The following is an 18,009-nucleotide window of genomic DNA, read 5'->3' as shown; positions in this document are numbered from 1 at the left end:
AGCAGACACTAAAGAGATGCTTGCTGGCTGACGGAGCAATTCATAAAACCGTAGGTCTGACGCCTCTGGATGGTGCCGCGCCATGCCTTCAGAGGAGGACTGATCCTGTTTGTGGTGTTGTTACTGATTGTTTTCAAAGGACTCCTACAGCCATTCTCAGGTGTTAATGATCCTTACCTTCTGTATGTCTAACCCAAATCCTTCTTATAATCTCTAAAGCTAACGACAAAACTGGGCTCTAGCAGGCTAGCTCTATGTATACCTGACCAAAGTCAATATAAGACAAAGAAATGCATTTCTGGACGGGCCCAGAAGCATCGGAGCCAGTCGGCTGGTGCCATATTGCTTTCAGGGTTTTCCATGAGCATCTAAAAAAATTCCACTTGATCACGAAAGTAAAGCTTAGGTTCTCATAGCCAGGACAGTCACTACAGGGGATGGCTGCTTATTTCTTAGGAGTAAGCAATAAAGGCCCTTAACCTTCTCTCACCTCCTGTCACAGAATAACAACAGACTGGAGCTAAAGTGGCCCGCCAATTTCTTCAAGGACTTTTTGAAATCCCACTTTCTTAAATGCCTGTATACTTCTCAGAGAGAACATTTCTATACAGGCAGAACTGATCAGAAATGAAACCATCTTCAGGTGGGCAAATAAGTATCCCCACTCACTGCTGGCTAGACTTTCTAAGGTCCCTTCAAACTCCAGATCCTATGAAGGACCAATTAAAACTAGTAAAAATACAATCCACACACTATAAACCAGCTTAAAGTCTCAGCGCACAGGGAGAATAAACAAGAACCAGGAGGGGTAGGTCTGAGGGTGGGTGGATGCGGAGACCCTCAGGACTTCCTCAATTAATTCCACTAATCCTAAATGAATTATGTCAGCACTCCACAAGGAGTGTGAGTCCTTAACAAGTAAAACCAAGAAAGGGGTGCTGAATACCCCACTCTGGGCCAGGCGGTAATGGGTTTTCCAAATGACAGCTATACTGGTTTATTACCTTGGCCCTTCCTGACTTTTTCTTCCTGACTTAAGCATGATCTCTTAAGGCTTAGGAGAGAAAACAAAACACACCAACTAGTGAAACCATGTACTTCTTCAGTGATTCTGGGAAAGGGTCTTTTAGGGTGTGGGTGTGCAGCTGCAGGAAACAGCTCAACCATGGTCTGGGACTATCTGTGGGCTACAGTGAACCCTGGCAATCCCAGCGTTCCTTCACACACATACTGAGGAGTGGGCTATGGCTCGAAGAAAACCTGCTTCTCAAGGACATACTAAACTCATTCTCTGAATTTTTATTTGAATGAAAATGTGAAGGAAATTAGACTGATGAAAATGAAGGAAAATAAAAACAAAAACAAACCCTTTCCCTCCCAATCAATGGAAAGAAAAAGGCACTCACTTCCACATCTGGGAATTCAGATGCTTGTCCACCATGAAGTGAAGGGCACATCGGATACGGTTCCACCTCTTATCAAAAACAAAACAGCCCCTTCCCATCTGTCGACTACCAAATGTGCAAAACTGAAAGAGAGAGAAGACAATGAAAGCTTTTGGAATGTTAAGTGTTTAATTTCCTGAGTAATGGAGCTAATCCTTAAAGACTGATCTTAACTCCTATGGCCACATGCTACAAGAAACTACAAAAAGTGAAAATACCAAGAGCTGGTTCTTTTCTGAAGAGAAAAGAGTGTAAGTTTTCCCAACGTGGCGCTATGGAGTACGAGCGCCCACTTGAATTTACCTAACTTGCTCATTACTGCTGTAAGGCTGCTGGGGAGTGTAGTGACCCCCAGCTTCTGCTTTGGTGTGGCCTCGGCTGGTCTGCTGTACAAGAAGGAGGTGCCCCCGGGGGGTCTCTGGCTGTGGCAGGCCTGGCAGATTGTGCTTCTAACATCCCCTGCCCCTCCAGTGTCCTGCCCACGCGATGAGGGCTGCATGGACTCAGAACTTACGGATGCTGGCTGAGGATGATGAGCTGAATAATGACAATCCAGCTTTCCCACAGATTCTTCTTTTTCGTCCCCTTCTCCCTCGTCGCTGGATCCCCGAGATGCTGGCTCAGTCGAAGGCAGGGGAGGGTGCGGAGACTCATTAGCGGCAGGAGAATCGGAGGGTGCGTTCCCACTGGGTGGGGCCGGGAAGCCTGGAGGCCTGGAGGGGCAGACAAGGCACGCCCAGGGACCGTGGGACACAGACATGGCTGCAACTCCTCTCCTCCGCCCAACTCTGGCACCGCCAAGGGCCCGAGCCCCTCGCCCTGTCAGGGCCCCCAGCCCCAAGGACACCACGTCTGTGAGAGGCCTGGCTCCACACGGGGAGCTGCCGCTAGCCAGGGGCGAGTGCGTCTCCCATCCACAGATCATGAGCACGGGACTGCCCAGGCTCCCTGTTTCCAGGCTCTCTCCTCTCCTACCCTCAACAAAGCTGCCAAAGGAAGCCTCCTGAGGGCAAAGTCTGACAGGCCTCTATGAAAGGCAAACCAATCAGCTCCGTGCCGTCCATCCACACGCTCTACACTCCCACTGATGGACATCTACCTCCTCCATGTTGGGGATGCTCCCACTCCTTCCTTCTAAGGATCTGAGAACCCCTCCCCTCCTGCGGCTGCCCCCCCCCGCCGCCCCATCACTTCCTCTGGGCTCCTATCTCCACCACTGGGGGTGCAAGCTCCTGGGGAACGTGGATCCTCCTTGTCTGTGTATACCCCTGTACTCATGTGAGTCGGGCACTTAGCAAATCATGCAGAACTGAAATAAGTACAATTTCAATAACCTGTAAATCATGTCTGTGGCTAAACAAAGGATGGATGATGGATGTAACAGATACTCAGTTCATACATACACATACATATATACACAGAGATGCCTTTTTCTGCTTCTCTGGAATAGTCTGCGTGTGGATCTAATGAGGGCTACATGTGCTGACCCACACAGGAAGGTTCACGTCACCAGGTAAGGCCAGGCAGCGGCAGATGGCGACTGTAAAGAGCACCTTCTATGCAGAACGTCTAAGGGCTGCATCACCGAGTCTGCCTCGTCGCGGGCTCTGTCCCACCAAGGGATGGTGGCCACGGGATGGCGTTGTTGGCCACAGCCACTCTCCGTGACCATCTGCAGAGTCCCTCAGGGGTCAGACACTCCCCTCCCCCCTGTGCAATTACAGATCCTAGAGCTCTTCCACCACAGAACCCACATTTATCACTGTCCATTCAGAAGAACTCTCAGGAAAACCTTTTAAGAAGGGATGAGTAATTTGGCCAGGTGACCAGCCACACAGGGCTTTCTCCTGGTTCACCTGACCTCCTCCTGAGGCTGCTGGAAGCCTCTGGCCTCATTTGGACTGAGTTGAAGCACCTGCTCAACTTCTCGCTGACCCCTTCTTCGGGGGGCAGTCAGCAGCACCTCCCTGCCCTGGCTGGCTTGGGGAAGAATGAGTCTCATCTGAATAGGACATGGCTCCCCTGGCAGGGGCCTGCTTTGGAACCTCCTGCCATATGTGGAAGCTGTATCTATGTCGCCCTGTGTCACCACAGCCCCAGAGCCACTCCCATCTTCAGGGCCTTCAGCAGGTGGAAGGAAACTGACCAAGAGGCCTCTTCCAGCACCCGCCCTGGCTCCTCCCACTTCTCTCAGAGGACCTGGAGAGGTGGGGCTCCAGTCCTGTTTACCTCAGAGCCGACTGCCGCCACTGGATAAAGGATCCCCTCTTCCCTGGGTCACTGACCTGCCTGAGAAAAACCATGCCTCAAGCCTTCTATCACCACGAGGATCCCAAGAGCCAGCATCCCCGGAGCCCTACCCCCCACGACCAGAGCTGCTAAGACTTTAACCAGGTTGAGGGCATTAGACACCAGGTGCCCAGTGTATGCTTTATGAACCACAAATCTCCTGGCCCATCCCAGAAGATGTGCACACCATCCCTTGTCCTTGGGGACAGATTAGACCCCAGGAGCTAGGTCCCAGCTCCTCGCCGGCTCAAACCCTTCCTTCCCTAGTGCTTGAAAAGACAGGCGCCATCACAGAACTGCAGGAATCCCAGCAATGTTCCCTATCTTACATCCAGCAAAGCCCTAACCCCTGTGATTCAGCTCTGCCATCTGTGGATACAGAAGCCCACTTTCTTGTCCCCAGTGCTACCCCATCCCTACTGCCCTCTTTTCCCATCCCAATCTGTGCTGTGGAGCTCCGACTCTGCTGGTAACAAACTTCTCTTTGCCTCACCCAGGACCCTCAGCTCTTTTCATCTTCTTGAGCTCAAGGAAACTGGGCTTCCTCCTCCTTCGCACACTAGCCCTGACCGCCTTCTCTCCAACACCCAGCAGCCCGACGGAGACAGGACCAGGGGGTAGGCGTAATATCACGCTTGATGTCCTCTCCTCTCCTGTTTTCAGATCCCTCCATCTGTCCCCAACAGAGGCTCTGGACCCTTGCTGGCCTTGGAGTCCCCCATATCCCCTTCTACCTCCTACCCTGCAGATGACAATATGATAAGCATGCTGGTGTCTCCGAGGATGCACAGACCTCCCGGTTCAGCAGTGGCCTCCACGCTGATGACCTGAATCTCTTTCCTGAGTGCTAGGTCTGCAATGCCCACCGCCTGTCTGCATCTCCAACCAACATGGACAAAATGGAATTCTCCATATTCCCCTGAACTCACACCTTGCTCCCAACAGCCCCATATCTGTGGCTGGTCACACCACTCCTCTCTTCTCCCAAGTATATAACCACAGGGTCCCCCCTTGACTTCTCTTTCTTCTCACTATATTTAATCAGGCACAGTGTCTTCTTCACAGCATCTCTCCCATCTGCCCCTTCTCTCCACTAACATGACTCCTCCCAGCTTCAGGTGCCTGGACCACTCCAACAGCCTTTTCCTCCTTCTATCCATCCTGCACCAGAACAGATGACTTCATATCTCTATGAAGACGGAAGTCTGACCAAGTCACTCCCCTCCTCAAAAATCCTCAGTGGCTCCCTATGTTAGAACAAAATATAAACTCTTCAGTCTGGCATTCAAAGCTCCCACCTACCTATTTCTCACGACCCACTTCTATGTGCTCTACGTGCCAGACAAAATGGCTTATTCCCACAACATTCCAATAGCTGTCCCTGAGTCTTCAGACACTGCTTCCTACGGCCGAAAGGCACCCCATCATGCCTGAATTCTTTCAAGGTTTTGTTCAGATGCCACATCAAAAGCAAAGCCTAACCCCTTGCCCCACTCCAGCATGAATCTGTTCAAGTACTTCTTATCCCAGTCTCCTTTTAGTCTACATGCCTACAGCACGCGGTAGGAGCTTATGAAAATGTCTACACAAGTGACCCAGGGACCACATACTGAATCCATACAGACTGAGGAAGTCAAGTCAATGTGTTAAACATACAAAGAGCTCTTCCTTACTATAATGGAAACACTGATCTCTCCATCTCTTTCTTTTCTCCCCAGAGTTTGCATACGAAGCCCTCAGATTGACAGGGCTACACTTATGTCTGTGTATGAATACCTGTATGTCTGCATGTATTTGTGTGAATGCATACACCCACAGAGCTGTGCCAACACACATGGTGTATCTATGTCTGTCTAGGTATTTATTTATGTTTATGAACACAAAAACACAGTAAGTAGACAAAATCATTTTTTCATTGCAGAAATTAGTCCTGAATAAATGGGGAAAATGTGTATGATTGTTTAGATGCTGTGAAAATAAGACCATCCTCCCTCGGTATCTAGACATATGTGGGGGTGAATGGAGAGAGAGAAAATAGCTAAGGCAACTGCAGTGTGTGACCAGTGAGGTATCTTACAGATTCTTAATGTTAAGTTAATAGAGGAACCGTGTGAAATATGTTTCTGTCCACCATACTGCAGGAAATGCCCTAAGCTCCAAGCAGTTTTTCACTGGCCTGGCTCAGACATTCTCCCATGGTGAGTAATGGTTTACTGAACAAGAAACCAAGAATTTCATTTACTTCACTGCTTGGGACTGTCCAGGAACAAGGCCTCTTCAAAACCTAAATACTGGGCTAATCAACATTTTCAAACTCTTGTAGTCCAATCACCCCATGAGAAATCACCTCCTTATCCTAAAGATATGGTCGTGGTGTCCACTCACATCCCAAAACAGGTAGAAATTGAAGACCAAAAGTCAATCCCCTCTCTCTCAACGCCACACTACATAACATTTGCAAGCCTGGGGCACAAGGTTTTACAAAGGAGGAGGACGTTACTGACCTTGGAAGACTGGGGTTGTGAGGTCTGGGTTTATTAGCTACTAAAGGCTTGGATTCTGCAGGCATCACTCCATGAGAGTTTTGGTGCAGTTCCGGCGACGTTTTGGAAGGGCAGGCGTGTGGTTCCCTGAGAGCTGGGGTCTCCTGCTGCTGCTGCTGCTGATCTGGATGGCGCAGCAGCTCTTTTTCCCTGCTTTTGTTTTTGTGCTCAGCTAACAACACGTCAAAGCGTTTTCTGCGACCCTGGACGGCCCTCCGCTGGGTCAAGGAATGTGTCTGCAAGTCAAACAGAACAGAGGCTTTCCTGAGATCCCGGGAGAGGGCCCTCGGCGCCTTCAGCACAGCCCCCCGGCCAGAGCCCAAAGCCCGGATTCTGGACACGGGGCGGGCCGATGCCGCCCCGCCTCTGACCAGCTAACGTGACCCCAAGAGGAGGCTCTTCTCTTCTGAGGAAGGAAGAGACTTAATCTGAGGGCTACGCTTCCAGTATGGGAACTCAGTGTGGTTTTCATCAAGGCTCAAGAAGAAATGAGAGTTGGTAAGCATGGTGTTTGTGCAGGTGAGTAGGAAAAGAGGCTGTATTCCTGGTGAGCAAAGCCCACGAAGACCTGCCTGCTCCCAGGCTGGGAGGCCAGTCCACTCTCCAGGCCTGTCTCAAAGGACTGTGTTGGAAAAACACCTCTTTGGAGCATGGTTAAAGTTGAGGGTTTGTTTTTTTAATTAGCTCAGGCAATAAAAAACCTTCGGACAATCCCCTCTTACTTAGTAAGTGCCAGATTCTAAACAACCCAAGCCCATTCCTCCCCATGAACACGCCAGGGATGGGGAGAGAGAAACCCAGCCTTGAAGCAGCAATGGTGGGGACGAGGAGCCCTTCAGTAAGGAAAGCAAACACCTCTCCTTGGGCGGGCGGGGGAGCAACGCCTGGCTGGACAACCAGGACTCAGGACACTGAGAAAAGAAGAGCAGAGCCCGGACATCACTTTGTCTCTAAACGGCTCAGTGAGTGGACGCTGCCGACAGACAGAGACAGGGACGGGACCGGTGACTCTGCTGTAGAGGGAACTCTCTGACGTAGGGAGGTCAGCCCACAAGTCTCTGAAAGCTGCCTAGACTGCAGCACCGAGAGGCTACGGACGGGCCTGCCCAGGGTCGGAAAGAGCATGTGCCAGCGGAGGCGACTTGAACCCAAATCTTGGCTCTGAGGTCATCTCTCTATCCACCCACCAAAATATCAATTACTAACCACCAAATATTTCTAAAATAGCCGATTTCTTAAGGGCCTTTCTCAATGCAATACACAGCCACCTCCAGGCAATGGACCAAGTAACCCCCCCCCGGAAGAGCTGGTAAGAAACTGCTGAGATTACCCAAAGCTGACAGAGTTCATCCACCCGTATGCTCATCGGGGGTCAGCAGTGAAGATACAGAATTGACCCCAACAAGGAGAAGACCTCCTGGGAAACTATACAAGGAGGTCAATGGTTCCAAACAGCTCATTGTCCCAAGGGGTCACTGCATAAAAACAATACTCTTTCTCTGATATTATATGTCTAGGAACTAGAGAATGTCACCATCTCAGACGCACCAAGATTTTGGTGACAGAAGGGGTAAGAGAAATAGATGTGTGGTGGAAATAAGGAGGCCATGGGGACACTAACGGCCCAAGAGGAGGCAGCCAAGACATCGTGAAGAAACCCCATGATTGGAAACAGAAGTGGGCAGGGCACAGGTCAAGCAGACTGCCCTGCCATCCATTAAAAGCATGAGAGGAAAGGGGTCAGAACAATGTGAAACTACAGATGGAAGACTGATGGAAAGATACGGACAGCAGCGGTTCAGGAGGGAAGACGTGGATGGCGGCTTTCTATCAGGGCAGATGAGAGGGTCTCACTGACCACCTAGTCCAATGGAGAGCTGAACGTGACCCTCCCCATCACATACCTGGCCATCCTTAAGTCCTCTAAGGAGCCCATCCCACCTCTGGACAGAGCACTGACTGCCACAAGGCCTTCCTTTTCATCAAGCCCAAATCTGCCTCGCTGCAGCTTCCACCCACGGCAAACAATAAGACTAAATCCCTCTTAGCGGGGAAGGAATAGGCATTTATCAAGCGCCTCCTCTGTGCCAGGCCCTGTGCTAAGTGCTCTACAGACATTATCTCATTCGATCCTCACGACGACCCTGGGAGGCAGGCACTATTATTCTCCTCCTTTTACATCTGAGGAAACTGAGGCAAGCAGCAGTTAAGCGCCTTGCCCAGGGTCGCACAGGTAGTAAGTGTCTGAGGCCGGATTTGATCTCAGGTCTTCCTGACTCCAGGCCCAGGGCTCTATGCACTGAACCACCCAGCTGGCTCTAGGTGAGAAACTCTCAGACTCTCTAAGACAGTTACCATTCTGCTCTCCCACTCTTGCCTTCTTCTTTCCAGAATAAACACCACCAGTGTCTTCAGCCTATGTCATGGGGCATCCATTCTTACTCCCCTACTCTGCACACTCTCCAGTTTTTCTATGCTCTCCCTAAAAGGTAGCACTTGGGACTGACCACGATACTCCCTGTGTGGTCTGACCAGGGCGGAATGAAGCAGCGCCCCCATTGTGTCCTTACTTCTGGGGGCCACGCCTTCCTTAGCCCACTCTGGGACGCCAATCTTATCTCGCTCATACCACGTGGACTCCTGTTGAGCCCACTGAGACCCAGACCACTTTGAAATGAATCACGATCTAGCCATGCATCTGGGAAGCTGATTTCTGAACCCAAGTGTAAGTCCTGGTACTGACCACCCCAACTAAATTGGAGCATGCCAGGGTTCCAACCGGTCAAGATCTTCCCAAATCCTGCCTCTGTTTCCCAAGGTGAGCTCCCCATCCAAGCTGTGGGGAATCTGCCAATCTCAGAAGGCTGCCATTGAGGCCTCTACCCAAGTCACAAAGGCCATGGATGAGTGGGGGAGTACCTGGTAGTGGGCAGCCTGAAGGATGAAGGGTCTAGAGACTGTTTGGGAATTGTGAACGGCCTCTTGTCCCCTTCAGGACTCCGCTGTGGGCCACGCCCTTTCCAATCATGGCCCTCAGCCTTGGGGGCCTTTCCAGTTCTGGACATGCCTTATATGCATGTGTTCTCCCTGAGAGAAGAAGAGTTGCTGCCACACAGAAGGCGGCTCATTTGTGTCTTTGTGCCCCCAACATCTAACACATAACAGCGCGACACATAACAGGCGCTAAGCAAGTGTTTATTAATGGACTGATAAAAAAATTTTAAGCTCACGGGTACCAGGGCTTCTTCCTTCCAAACAGACATCCAACCAGGGAGGATTCTGTTCTTTGTTCTGGATCTTTCCACCAGGTCCAAAGCCGTCTACTTTTCCTGTACTGCCCAGCCCACGCTGCCATCTTGTCCACGAGGATGCCGTGAGACGTGGCTAAAGTCAAGGCCCACTCCTCGAGCAGCAGAGGACGCCTGTCAGAGCAGAAAGACGGTTCCTCCAGGGGGACCTGTCCTCACTGAGCACAGGCAGGGTGATAACTGGTTTTTCCTCTAAGCCTTTACTCACCATCTCTCTAACGGGTTCAGAATTCTGTTCATAGGGGGCAGCTAGGTGGCGCAGTGGATAGAGCACTGGCCCTGGATTCAGGAGGACCTGAGTTCAAATCTAGCCTCAGACATAGAACACTTACTAGCTGTGTGACCCTGGGCAAGTCACTTAACCCCACTGCCTAGCCAAAAAAAGAAAAAAAAAAGAACTATATAGAATTCTGTTCATTTTCTTTTTTTTCAAAATTTTGGGAAAAAAAAATTCAAATTAAAGAATCACAGATTTAAAGCTGGAAAGAACCTCAGGCCACTGAGTCCTATGCCCTCATTTCACAGATGAGGAAAGTGGAGTTCAGGGAGGTGAATAAGTCACTTGTCCCAGGTCACTAAGTGTCTGAGGCAAGATCTGGACTTCGGTCCTCCTTACTCCAAGCCCAAGGCTCCATCTCTCTAGCCCAGGCCACAAAGTACTGTGGCATCTCTCCTCTCTAATTCCAAGATCCTTACTGGGCTCTCCACAGTCACACTTCTCAGTGCTTTCAGTCTTCAGGTAACACAGTCCATCTGGGCCAGAGAAGTGCCCTGGAATTCCTTCCACTCACCAAGGGCAGCCAGCCACTCTGTGATACTGCCTGACTTATGCTGCCCCTTTTGTTCTGTCTTTTCCACTTTCGAAATCATTCTCCTTGGCAGAGGAAAGAGATGTCAGGCTAAGCTGCAAGCGGCTCTGTCTCTCTGGCCCCCTGGTTCATCTCGCTCCCCAGAGCAGCTGAACCATGGGGATCCCTCTCTTCTCCTTGATGAAGACCTGTACATGTGGGTGGTTTCCTGATAAAGTATAAGCTCCCAGCAGGCAGGGACTGCTCCATTTTTCTCCTTGTATGCCCAGTGCCCATCTTCGTGCCTGGCAGAGGGGTGAAAGCAAACACAAACCATCCTCCTCTGCCACTCTCGACTCCTTCTGAGCTTCAGCATTCATCATAAATAAACGCTACCTTCCATCGAACAGGGTGACTGCCACGAAATGCAACATCACCCAGTACACTCCCCTTGTGTGCTAGAGGGGGAGGTGGGGGGAGGGGGAGGAGAGGAGTCCAGGCCCACAGGAAGGAAGAGGCAGAGCTGGGCCTGAACTCGGTCTTCTGACTCCAAATCCAGCCCTCTTTTCATGGCAAAGAGAAACCCGGCCCTCCTTACAGGGCTGTGCCTCGATGCTCATGGAGGATCCTTCGTCATTCATCCTTGCTTTCAGCCTCTGGACAGCTTCAAAAATGTTAAGTTACTCCGTGAGTTCCTGGTTAATCCCCACTAACAATCACCCTTTCCTCATGAAGATGGCTTCCTATTGTGGCCTCATCATTTTATTTCTCAGGGATCCTTGTAAATATCCCTCCCCAAATGGAGGGGTCCATGCACATCCTCCCAGCTTCCCTTAGCTCCTTGATCACAAGCCCTCTGAAGGAGCTATCACTGCCTCCTTTCTTCTCCACCAGGTGCACACCATTTCTACTCCAGCAACCACTCTCTCTCTCCTTGGTGTGAGAACCAGATCCACCCTAAAACACTGCCTGGGGGGTTCCTCCACATCTTAAGGAGGAGGGTGTTTTTAAAGCAAATCAAGAAATGCTAGGCTGCTTTCTTCACCTCCTAAATGAAGTCTCCTACAGCGAGTGACCTATCACATGTCTGTGCCAAGATCTCAGAGGTCTCCTGAACTCGTCCAAGAAGCTCATAGCCTGCTGTAGGATCTGGAGACAGAATCATTTCTGTTGCTGCCTCCACTGAACTCTGCCCCAGGTGTTCACCATCAAGCCTCCCCAAAGCCACCTGCCCCCAAAAAAGTAAGACACATGTGCGGTTTGAAGTCAACAAACAGAGGGCACAGGGCGCTAAGCCAGAAAGTGAGAAAAGTAATGAGACAGTTCAAATATGTTCTATGTTGTCTGCCTTTTATATTCCAATTAAAAATGCCAAATTATAATTACAAGGCATGGATGAATTAGGCCAAAGTTTTTATTTTGAAATACAGGTTAGAGAAACCTAGGATACATCTAAATTGAATAATTTTCTAACATTCATTTAAAATCCGGCTGCAGCCCATTATAACCCAATGACCTGTCCAAAGGTTAACTGGTTCCATTCCTCCCAATTTCCCTAATGGCACCCAAACCACTTCCCCAACTCCCTCTGTCTTGTCTTGTCCCCTGTGATCCACCTGCTATGGAACTGTGTGGATGTTCTGTCCAGAACATCTTTCACGTCCTCCTTCCTCCTCCACACTGACACCCCTCTAGTGAAGGCCCCACCGCCCTCCCCTGAGCTACTGAAACAGCCTCCCAGCTAGCCTCTTGACCTCTCAAGCCACCTTCCACCTAACAGCCAAAGTCAGCTTCCTGGTACACAGGTCTGACCATGACCCCTGTCTGTCCAAGTGCCTTCAGGGCCTCCCATTGCCTTGAGGACAAAACGGAAACTCCTAAGTCAGCTACCTAAGTCCCTGATCTCCCCCATCCAGCCTCTTTTCATATTCTTCCCCTTTTTATATGCTCTGTGCTAACCCGACTAGCCCACTGACTTCCAGGGAAGCCTTGCCAGCCCCACTTTCATACATTCACGCAGCCCGGCCCTCATTTTCCCTCTTTCTACTCTAGCTCCCAGGCTTAATTTCACTGCTTCCTGCACTGGCAAACCTCTTCTGATATCCCAAAGACCAAGCATCTAAGCAAGGGGTAATGAGGGCCTGCACACTAAAGTGGGGGGAGTGGGCACAGAGAGGAGAGGATGAAGGTGAGAGAAGGGAGAGTGAGATGAGGTGGCACTGTGGGCGTGTCAAGCGCTCAGCTAGGAAAGTTGGGGGCGGGGATCCCGCCAAGGTTCTGGCCGTGGGTGGCCGGTGGAGCCACAGACAGAAGGGGGAAGGACGAACAAGTTCAGGGGCAAGCCAGTAAGCTCGATTTCAGACGTGGAAGACGTCCTGTAAACAGCCGGAGATGCGGCTGGAGAGCTCAAGCCTGGAGATCTCAATGCTGCCCAGAGGGGCAGTGCAAGCGGCAGGGAGGAGAGAGGACGCCCGGGAGCGAACCTTGGGAAGCACCCACCTGAAGAAATAAGGAAGAGGAGGACAAGCCAGCGGAGGAGACAGAGGAAGAGAACCAGAGCAGTGTGGGATCTCTGAACCTGCAAGAACAGGCAGAAGGAAGGGGCGGTCAACAGAGTCAAACCTGGAAGAAAAATCAAGCAGGTGGAGAAAGGCCAGCGTGGTCAGCGGGGATCACGAGGGACGCGGAAGAAAGTGGCTTAGTGGAGCGGACTGAGAAGAGAGAAGACAGCGGGCAAAGGCCGGCATTGGGGAGAGGCAACGTTTCCAAGGACCTCAGTCAAAGGGGGAGAGAAAGACAACCCACACACCAAAGGAAGGCTTTTTACAAGAAGGGCTGCGGAGACCTGAGCCTGCCTACAGACAGATGGCAAGGGGCAGACAGCAGACAGACGCCTGGAAGTGGACTACAGCTGCGACGCTTTCCTGCGGGAGAGAGCGGGCGACTGGGTCAGGGTCATACACAACACACAGGTACTCTGGAGGCAAGAGGCAAGGTGGTAAAATTCTCCAATTCTACTGAGGGGGAAGTACACGAGAGGCCCCCCGGGAAGTGGCCCTGTGTCTACGGCCGACATTCAGTGATGTGCACATTTAATGGACCGATCGACATCTTGCTAAGGTGGTGTTAGAGTCTGAAAGGCAGACTAGGCAAGGCAGGAGAGGACTTAAGCAAACAGGAAAATAAATCAGCAAACCACTATGTAGCTGAAGAATTTGGGGCTTTTCCAAGAATCTGACTTCAGAACATAGTTCAGCTTTACAGTACTGATAAAACTAGCCTGCTAGGGCAGTGTTTCCCAAAAGTCCACCCCTTGCAGATCCGAGGGAATCAAATGCAACAGAGTTTGAGCAGAATAACAACTTGACTTGACTGCTCTTGCCTCTGCTAAGTCTTGTGAAACTGAAAGCTTTCGTGATTGGCTCACGTATGAGTCATCCCCAGGCTTCCAAATATGTGATACAAATACCAGCTACTTGCAGAGAGAAAACAATGCACAGAGAGACGGAGAAATGTTTTTCTGACTGCTTCCATCCTATTTTTTATATCTCCCACGAAAGAACCCTTGGGGACCAGAGATTACCCAGCTGAGCAAAGCCCTTCTGTCTCCACAGTTATCTAACTGTGGAGCTCGTCTCGGCCAATCGGGGTCAGCATTTGCTAATGCTTTTGGCCAACTTATCTCCTTCAATGGCTGCACCTATGGATCAGGGTGTTAGTCAAGACAGTCAAAGAAGATGTTCCTGGAGAAAGCTGGCATGCTACAGGACTTCTGATCTTGTTCTAACATTAAAGATGCATCCAGGGGGAGGCTGGGGAAGGGGTTTGCTTGTGTTTGGAACGGCTGGTCTACAAAGCAAACAGTAAAAAGAGTGGAGAAACCATGGCCTTATGTTTAAAGAATTCTCCTAGGATGGGTTCTGTGGGCTACGGGGCAGCTGACTCAAAGGGGATTAGCACACACTGAAAAACACGCATTTTTGTGCATTAAGGGAATCTTGATATTCTTTAAAAATCAATCTTAAGACATGAGCCTCACATTTTTATTTATGTGAGGAGCCCAGTGCTCTGCAAACTAAGGCCTGGGAGCGAGAGGAGGAGGGAAGACCAAGGGGCAGCCGTTCTCTCCTCCCTTCACTCCCTGCTGCAGAAGGCTTGAACTGGGTTGTCTGCATCAAGCTCCTATGCTCCCTGCACCAGAGCTCATTCCAACCAAAGAGCCGAGGAGATGCTTGGGAGAGGAGCAGGGTGCATTCATTCAGCCACCTCAATTTAAAAGCGTGACCAACGGCATGACTCAGAGGAGAGAAGGGGTCCTACCTTGCATGTCAAAGACCTAGTGCACGGCTTCTTGGTCTCCACATCAATGACACCACAATATATGTCAGGATCAAACTCTCTCTCTGTCAGAAAGATACAGACACATTACAATGACCCCCCGGAATACGCCTAAGGTGGTTTGTGCTCCCTTCAGATATAAGATGATTAATTATAATTTAAATTACAAATTCCTCTCTATACACATAAAACTATAAACTAATGAATCTACCATATATTAGTATTGATTTAAGAAAAAAAAGAAAAGCTGTGATTTTGTTTTCCCCAAGAGTCTTTCCTTCTCTGGGCCTCAATTTCCTCATCTGTTCAATAAGAGGGTTGGATTCAATGGCCTCCGGTCTCTTCCCATCTATGATCCCTGTGAGGAACTTGAAAGGAGAAGGAAGCATCCTTGAGAGCAGGTGAAAGTATCTCTGTCCGTCCCGGGGACAAACAGGTTATAAAGTAGCTTATCCTCACCAGTGCATAAAGACACTGAAAACAACGACTTGGCATTCATCACACAGTGGTTACTCCAGGACACTTTCCATGCTATGTTATCTAACAGAGGCCACAGGGCGGAGAAGAGAGAGGGCCACCATTGGAGTGAGAAGCCCTGGCCTTGAGTCCTGTCTGTGCCACACAGTGCCACACTGTGACCAGGGCTAAGTCACTGAAACTTTCCCTCCCCATGGCAAATCCCTCAGAGTGTACCGGAGGTGCCAGTCTACATCAGCAGAGGAAGTTTTTACAAAGGGAATTTCCCACCACAGGTCCAGATCAGAAAATAAACCCCCACCCAAAAAAAGCCCACAAAACCCCCGACAACAAAAAAACCTAAACCCAGAGACAAATCCCTTGAAGCCAAGGGAGTGCACATGTGGCCTCTGAGTGATGCTGATGGCTCAACAGGAGGTAAGGGGACTGCCTGAGCTGATCCACCTGGACATTTAGTGCCCCTACTTTCTGAAGAAAAGGCAGTAGTAGGAGAGCAGCAGATGCAAAGTTACCTGATAATCTCTTATGTAAAAATTTCCTATTATTTGAATGATCTTCTGACTTCTTTTCCAAAATTGGAGGGGCAGGAAGAAGACCTTGACCATTCAGTATCTGTCCAGGGGAAGGCAAGGGTGGCTTTGGTATTGAGGGACAATTAAGGCCAGTCTTGATGGAGGAACTCACAGTAGCAGAGCCAGCCGAACCGAGAGCAGTTTTCAGTAGTGCCCCATCCATCTTTGGGTGGATCTTTTCCACCTTGACTGAAGGCGTCAAGCTACCATTGATGGAGAGAAAAAAGAAGACAGGTACCTCAGAGATGGGCAGGTAAGGGGCGTCTGGTCCAGAAAAGGGTTCTTAACCAGAGGTTCCAGGACACCAGACGCAGAGACAAAGTGAAAGACGTCTCGGGGGACGGGGTGAAAGATCCAATGGGGAGCCCATAAAGAAACTCACACCAGAGACAGATGAACTCATGGTAGAAAGCCCATAGACACAAGGCAACGTGGTGTTATGGGAGGACAGCTGGCCGGGGCGTCACAAGACTGAGCCTCTGACACATCCTTGGAGGGTGGCCCCGGGCAAGCGGCTTCAGTTCTTAAGGCCCTCTTTCAAGGCAACTCACTAAGCCCAACTTACAGGTGAGACACATACCTCCATCAAGGGAAGGCTTCTGACTGGGGGATTTGTAGGTCAGACCAAAAAATAAAACAAAAAAAAGCCCCAAATCTGTAAAAAGCCAACAAGATCACCTGGAGAATACTCACGGGAAAAACTTTTTTTTAAAAACAATGTTCTCAAAAGAAGGAAAAAAAAGGATAAAAATAAAATACAGAAAAGCCTCACAAATTTAGCACAAGTGGAAGAAAAACCACCTTAATTACAGAAGTTTGTAGCATTACAGTATCATAATTCAAACTAGGCTACAAGCATGTTGCCAAGAGCAGAGGTCCTCTGGGAGACTGTTAATGAAGGAATAAAAATCATTCCAAATGAACATATCGATTGTACATAACATCATTCTTCTATGGTTTTGAAAAGCTTTGTCTCACATGTGTTTTTGATAAAAGGTTTACAGAAAGGCAAACTTTAGCCCAGCTCTATGCAAATGTCATCAATTCCAAGCAAGTCTGGTCCACAAAAATGACATGCTTTTACAGGTTCCGGCTGCTTGAACCACTTGCGGGGTGGGCATTTGGCTTGGCTCTCTGCTCCGTGCCCAGGACACTGATGTCCTGTGGGGCTGGGGGCTTCCCCAGTGTCCCTGGCCACGGCTGCTTCCCCACGCTGGCAACGTGCTGCTCAGGGGATCTCCCTGATTTAGGGTGTGAGGCCTACCCTGAGATGGAGAGGCCAATGAGAAGCTGAGAGAAAGATGAGGCCGTCCACACTTTCCCACTGACTCAGGGAGCCTCCCACCTCCCACAGCCAACGTGGACTTAAGCCAAGAAACTGCCTGGAAGTGAGTGTCTTTGCTGATCACTCTCCTGCCCGGGCCCAAGCCCTGCTTGAGGGGCATGGGCGTCCTCCTCTGCCTCCACCCCTGGTTTCACCCGGCAGATGCGGGTCGAGCACCGGGACTGCCTACCTCTGAAACCGCCAGCCCTTCCCCCGCCCCAAAGCCCCGCGTGCCACCTCTGTGACAGAGAACATACTCACATCTTATCGTGGGGAATTCGGCTGTGCTGGACCGCATGCATTGGCCTACTGTTTCCACTGAGCTGCGGCTTGTCTTTGGGCGACTTCAACAACTTGGAATTGGACGAGGGCGCGCTGATAACGCCTCCGCCACAAGAACGGCTGTTCCCACCTGCACTGCTGCTGTTACCTTTGCTTTTTGACAGGGAAGAAAAGAAGGAATACATGGAGGAGGGCGGTGCCGTCAGAGGGGGCTTGTTGGAGGAGCTGTGTCTTCTTTCTGAAAAGCAAAAGACAGACAACTCAATTCACTTGAGTCTTTCAACCTCTGGGAGATCTATCCTCCCTGTGAAAAGAGAACTTTAAAATAAAATCCCTCCACTGACCACACCTGGTGGCTCTGAGCAACCTCCAGGGGCACTGGTCCTTCCACGTAAAGGTGTTGGCCCAGCCAGTGGTCCCCCTCTGCAGGCCTCACGTGGCCCCCCAGAAGCCACATGCTGGTTCCGGGCTTGTGGAACTCTCATGGTTCTTGTCCGTGTCCAGCGCCCTCTGCCCACGAATCTGCCTGCATCTGGGCTCTCCACTGAAGGCAAGTGTTTACCCACTGATCTGCGGAGCTGCAGAGTTAGCGGTTGAAGGGCTTTTCTCTCTTCCTTGTGGACCTCCCCACGGCTCAGAACAG

General features: G+C 50.3%; 1 protein-coding gene across 5 annotated transcripts in view; it reads right to left on the bottom strand.

Annotated features, from left to right (window-relative positions):
- ATXN7 (ataxin 7) overlaps positions 1 to 18,009 on the bottom strand; it is a 106,513-nt gene that overhangs the window by 8,845 nt on the left and 79,659 nt on the right. For all 5 annotated transcript variants that reach the window (XM_020978314.2, XM_020978312.2, XM_020978315.2 and 2 more), the window contains 6 exons: positions 17,346 to 17,604; positions 15,701 to 15,963; positions 14,694 to 14,776; positions 6,239 to 6,513; positions 1,960 to 2,158; positions 1,407 to 1,528 (listed from right to left, as the gene is read on the bottom strand). In XM_020978314.2, the coding sequence (XP_020833973.1) occupies positions 1,407 to 1,528; positions 1,960 to 2,158; positions 6,239 to 6,513; positions 14,694 to 14,776; positions 15,701 to 15,963; positions 17,346 to 17,604 (1,201 nt within the window). The remainder of the gene's footprint in view (positions 1 to 1,406; positions 1,529 to 1,959; positions 2,159 to 6,238; positions 6,514 to 14,693; positions 14,777 to 15,700; positions 15,964 to 17,345; positions 17,605 to 18,009) is intronic.

The sequence above is a fragment of the Phascolarctos cinereus genome, unplaced genomic scaffold (genome assembly GCF_003287225.1).
Source record: "Phascolarctos cinereus isolate Bilbo 61053 unplaced genomic scaffold, phaCin_HiC Scaffold_4;HRSCAF=312, whole genome shotgun sequence".
Lineage (NCBI taxonomy): Eukaryota > Metazoa > Chordata > Mammalia > Diprotodontia > Phascolarctidae > Phascolarctos > Phascolarctos cinereus.
This window is presented reverse-complemented; position numbering and strand designations above follow the sequence as displayed.